We start from the raw sequence: 6,021 nt of genomic DNA, 5'->3' as shown, positions 1-6,021 counted from the left end.
ACAAAGCCAAAATAGCTTGAAATGATGACAAAAGTAACAAAAAGCAGAGCAAAATCTTTATTTTTTTTTGTCCATTCATAATTATATACATATATATACACACACATATATATATACACATACACACACACACACACACAAATATATATATATGTGTGTGTGTGTGTGTGTGTGTGTGTGTGTGTGTGTGTGTGTGTGTATATATATATATATATATATATATATATACATATACACATATATGTGTGTGCGTGTGTGTGTGTGTATTAACCTCGATATTTAATGAGTATAGGAGTTGGCAAATAGAGGGTGCCAGTGTTTGCCTCTCAGTCTAGGAGACGTCTGTCCTATCTCATCACGTGATGCTGCTGGAGTGGAAAGATATACACGATTTGAGTTGGGGGTTATAAAAGATTACTGTTCCGGGATTAGCCATCTTATTATGAATTAACCTTAGTCTCTCATCCGTGGGGGACACGTGATTAGTTACCTTAAACATCTGAAAGTGCTGTTACTGCCCTTGAACCGCTTTATGGATTCATAAAGGTAGAAAACGTTTACATTTCCGTCATGAACCCTTCATTAATAAAATCCAACGGTATTCTGCCTGTTCTAACATGCACTGATTGCCACGAAATAAGCATTTCCCGTTTTAACAATTTTATATTCTCATTCATATATTTCACTGCATAAATAATATATTTTAAAGAATTTGAAACTGCCTCAAATCATAGTAGCTAACACAGTGGCTGGAATGATAACACAGACCGATGATAACTAATCAAAACGTGATGTGGGCGCCACGGTGGAGCTATACGTATCCGTGAGCAAGACTCAGGGCGGGGCCAGATATTTCGGTTCTATTTTTAAACACAGGGGCCAACATGCTAAAGCGATTAGCAGCTACGATGGCACTTTCACTTAGTCCCTCAATATATCCAAATCGTTATCGATGACGGTGACAAAACAATAGCTTATGTCACTGTAATTCAACGGGGAGGGCTTTCCCCACGGGTAGTCGAGAGCATCTGCTTTAAACACATTTGAAGTGTCGCACGAACTATACATTGCAACAAGTTTCCACATAAAGCTATGGTTAATATGGAGAACACCAGAACAATATTGACCTCGTAGACTTTGGTCACAACATAACCAAAAATAGCAGATTACAGTCTGTTTCCTGTGTGACTGAACACAGTTGCAATTGTTTTTGCGCATCTCAAATCATAGATACCTGCGAACTTGTTATCCCACACTTATTACAGCATAATTTCAGAGCGCATTTGTGGAAGTTCGAAAATGGGAAATATTTTTTATTATTTATTTATTTACCTATTTATTTTGGCAGCCCACTACAAACCTGTCCATGCGTGACGCAGGAAGAGATACTACTTAAAAGGGGATTAGCACTGGGCAAGACATTAAATCCAAACCTCACTCTACTCCACCCAGAAGAGAGGGCGCGCAGGCGACTCATCAACCTGATGCGAAGATCGAAAATAGGAGGGCTTTTACATTCATCAGCAGTTCAGGAGCTGGGAGACAGGCTAAAAAAAGTGTGTGGGATTGTCGTCGCGTGAGCCCTACTAGCAGAGAGAGAGAGAGAGAGAGAGAGAGAGAGAGAGGGAGAGAGAGAGACAGAGAAACTGTGCTGCCAGTGAGAGACGCGCGCAAGTAGTGGGAAAACAGCTGGTGAACATAGCTCGTGATCAATGCACATTGTGTCAGATAAAATCGCAATCTCTGGAGATTAAAAAAGAAAGAAAGAAAGAAAGAAAGAAAGAAAGAAAGAAAGAAAGAAAGAAAGAAAGAAAGAAAACGGACGAGCAACATCTCAATTCTGTGGAATTTGTTCAGAGTGCTGGGTGCTCTCCTCTCCGGATGAACAGACATGGGGGAATGGACGATACTAGAGAGGCTCCTAGAGGCTGCTGTCCAGCAGCACTCTACTATGATAGGAAGGTAAGAGGCAAAAAGTCAATTATACTTACACCTGAGAGAGAAATCTTTCCCCCTTACTGATGACCAGGTTTTGGAAGGAAAAGGGTTGGTTTGGTGTAGCTTACTTTGCATGGACCGAACGCAAGGACCGGCTGTATCGCCTGGTTCACGTCCTTTACTATGCTGGGATTCTGTTGATAAAAATTTAAGACAACCACACATATACAATCAGACTTATGTGTGAGACATAAAACAATATGGTTCAGACACCGCTGAACAAATCAAAAACTGAATTTGAGTGTATTGTTGAAGGCGTAACGTGTGTCAGTGAGCGTGCTTTGATTTCAGCACTGGACAGCTCCAAATAGTCGTGGCTTCATACTTGAGAACCCTTTGTTTAAATCAGTTTTAATCACCACTACTGACATTACTTCAAGTATAAGCACAGGAAACATCCATTTAAATACTTCTTTTTGTTTGTTTTTAGGATCCTACTAACTGTGGTGGTGATCTTTCGGATTCTCATCGTAGCGATAGTTGGAGAGACAGTTTACGACGATGAACAAACCATGTTTATTTGTAACACTTTACAACCTGGTTGTAACCAGGCGTGCTACGACAAAGCATTCCCCATATCTCATATCCGATATTGGGTATTTCAGATCATTATGGTTTGTACTCCGAGTCTTTGTTTTATTACATATTCAGTTCACCAGTCAGCAAAGCAAAGGGAGCGCCGTTACTCCACAGTGTTTCTCACGGTGGATAAGGATCAAGATTCAATGAAACGGGAAGACAGTAAAAAAATCAAAAACACTATCGTAAACGGAGTACTGCAAAACACGGAGAACTCCACAAAAGAAGCTGAACCCGACTGTTTGGAAGTCAAAGAAATCCCCAATGCGTCTATGAGAACTACAAAGTCAAAAATGAGACGACAAGAGGGCATCTCAAGATTTTACATCATCCAAGTGGTTTTTAGAAACGCTTTGGAAATTGGGTTCTTAGTCGGTCAATATTTCTTGTACGGATTCAACGTCCCCGCGGTGTACGAGTGTGATCGATATCCCTGCATCAAAGATGTGGAGTGTTATGTCTCCAGGCCGACGGAAAAGACCGTGTTTCTAGTCTTCATGTTTGCGGTCAGTGGTTTCTGTGTGGTTCTGAATTTGGCAGAACTGAACCATTTGGGATGGAGGAAAATCAAAACGGCCGTGAGAGGAGTGCAGGCTAGGAGAAAGTCAATTTATGAAATTAGGAATAAAGACTTACCTCGCATGAGTATGCCCAATTTCGGTCGCACTCAGTCAAGTGACTCTGCTTACGTGTAATACACAAAAAAACTCTCATGCTGAACGATGTATAAAAATCTAACCGTGAAAAAAATGGGAAATGGACGATTCATATCGCCACTTATGTCTCATGAAATAAAAGAGTGGGTAGAATTTTCTTTCTTAGTCTTTTAAGGACTCTCAGTGACAGGTGTGGACGACACGGTTTGTCAGCCTACTTACATTGCACTGATGCAACTTTTTAGCAACGTTTATACTCTGTTACGGCGCTATATAGAGAGTATAGAGATATGTCCAAGTATTTACCCTTGTCGGGATGCTCAGCTATACTTGAACAGAGTAAATACGTATTGCACTAAAAAGTGAACGCCGGGAAGCCAAACCCCTAACCGTAACGTGTGGTGTTAATGGTGGTTTTTGTTTTTGTTTTTGTTGTCCCACCAATTTTGACACCATATTTAGGCGACACAATGCACACCGGATGACTATGACTGAACGAAAACTCTCTAGGACTTAAGGATCAACCTTAAGAGATATTACAACAGCTTGATATGTTTCTTTTTTGTTGCCTGTGTTTGCACCACTGACCTTAACTTATGTAAATCATTCCATTGCTATAGCGGACTTTGCGAAAATAGTGAAGGGGGGTTGGATTTGCTGGAAACGCTTAACGTCTGTGATACTCTTAATTTCAGACACACCAAAGCGCCCACTGCTTTCATTTGTGGAGAAAATTTGTTTTCTTGCTTCCATGTAGCCTAATTAAGTGCCATACTTGTACATAAACATATTAAATATAAATGTATACATATAAATACAAAATCTATTATAATGATAATTATAATAACAATATTCATCAATTCAGCAAATTTCTTGCTTGGATTATGCTAAATGCCGGCCAGGTTTCCTTTAATTGTATTCGTTGTGATTTAAATGAAAAATAATATATTACATTTTCTCTCTTGCAACTTTGCAAATGACCGGAAAAATAAATAAAGTGCTAGTCTTTTTTTTTTTTTTTTTTACACAGGACAATAACACCTTTATTCACAATATTAAGGGATCAGAACCCATGATAGCACAAACGGTTTTTTTATTGCGAAAAAAAAAAGAAAAAGAAAAAAACGAGATACGGGCAATATGAACTTGTTCTGGTGCTAGTTTTTCACTGGACATTTCCAGATGTCTCCTTGACAAAGAAACCTGAGATAATCATGAGAGTAAGAGTAGAAGTGAAATTCACGCACAGCAGATATATTTGAAATGCAATATTTTTTCCCGTATTTCTGAAATAGCTCATGACGTCCTCTGTGTAAACTGGCATGGCTTGTATGATCGGATCTCAAGCGTGTGCTTTCAGTTTCAAGGCCTTGGCTAAGGAAAGATACCGCATTTACTGCATCGACTTGTCAACTACAAACGATCACTGGACCTAAACTGCTTTGACTGAAACTATTTAACAGTGGAACATTTGGATTTCATGCGTTTAGAAATCTTTTTTTTTTCAATTACATGCCAAACAAGTATCATTAAATTGTGTGCCCTGAGAAAAGCCTTTTTTTAAAACCTGTTCAAACAAACTGCACTCCCTGCTCTCCATTTACAGAATTTTTGTTTGTCAGGTTTTCTTTTTATACAATTTTCTGTATATGGTTTGAGAGGAAAAGAAGTGCATGTTAAGAGAACAATATGAGAAAGAACTGCTCGGACATTGTAAAAGTAGGATTTGTGCCGCATTTGTTTGGGAGGTGGTCATTTCTTCCCCCTCTTACCATTTCTCCGTTGTTCAGAGAAGACTGCAAGGGAGTGTCTCCAGCTGAGGGGAAGGTTGTCTGCATTCATGAAGGTCAAAAAAAAAAAGAAAAAGGAAAAAAAAGAGGGGGGTGGGGTGGTGCTGAACACTGTGCCCAGGCTGCACTGAGCAGTTTGGGGACTGACCATCCTGGGATCGTCTGGGGGTGGGTCTTGGCCCAGAACCTGCCAAGATGACTCTGCAAAGCCAGAATAAGATCAAAGAGCCTGGGCTCTGTCACATCAATCTTCAACCCCAGTGGGGACCTGCAATTCCTCCAAACCACAGTCACTAAACAAGAAACAGAAAGGAAAAGTACTGCTCGTCTCGTTGGCTTGATGGCGCAGTGTAATATCATTCCTCTCTCTCTTGCTTTCTCTCTCTCTCTCTCTCTCTCTCTCTCTCTCTCACTCCCTCCCCCTCTCTCTCCCTCTCTCTCTGTGTCTCACCCCCCCTCTCTCTCTCTCGCTCTCTCCCCCTCCTCTCTCTCTCTCTCTCTCTCTCTCTCTCTCTTTCTCTCTCTCTCTCTCTTTCTTCCTCTCTCTCTTTCTCTATCTATTTGTCCATCTATGTTACTACGTATCCATCTGTCTGGTCCACTCTTATCTGACCAACATTCCAGGACTGCACACCTGTCTTACACCATTTGTGTGAGATACACGTGCTCATTTCTCTAATGGTGTCAAGTTAACCAAGGAATATGAACAGTTTTGTGTGACTGAAAATCAAACAAGAGGACTTGCATTTGGGACCCAAACTAAACAAAAGCTTTAATGAAACATCAACACACTCCTCTTTTCCCTGTTCGTGAGAAGGACTGCGCACATACAACAGCAGAGTCTCGTTTCCTCTGCTTGTGCTAGTAGAATTCATGCAATTATACATCCTGGATATTTTTCACAGCTACTACTACTACTACTATTACTACTACTACTACTACTACTAAATGGCAAAAATTATTGGGTTATGTATGAATGCAGTTATGCATGCTGTGAT

The 6,021-nt window shown here is 40.3% G+C and overlaps 1 protein-coding gene across 1 annotated transcript; it reads left to right on the top strand.

Annotated features, from left to right (window-relative positions):
* The first annotated feature begins 1,891 nt into the window (after positions 1-1,891).
* Positions 1,892-3,272, top strand: LOC115822883 (gap junction delta-2 protein). Its single transcript, XM_030786838.1, has 2 exons — positions 1,892-1,962; positions 2,429-3,272. Exons 1-2 carry the CDS (start codon positions 1,892-1,894, stop codon positions 3,270-3,272), a joined length of 915 nt encoding a protein of 304 aa, XP_030642698.1.
* The last annotated feature ends 2,749 nt before the right edge of the window (positions 3,273-6,021 follow it).

Source organism: Chanos chanos, chromosome 1, assembly GCF_902362185.1.
Source record: "Chanos chanos chromosome 1, fChaCha1.1, whole genome shotgun sequence".
NCBI classification, from domain to species: domain Eukaryota; kingdom Metazoa; phylum Chordata; class Actinopteri; order Gonorynchiformes; family Chanidae; genus Chanos; species Chanos chanos.
This window is presented reverse-complemented; position numbering and strand designations above follow the sequence as displayed.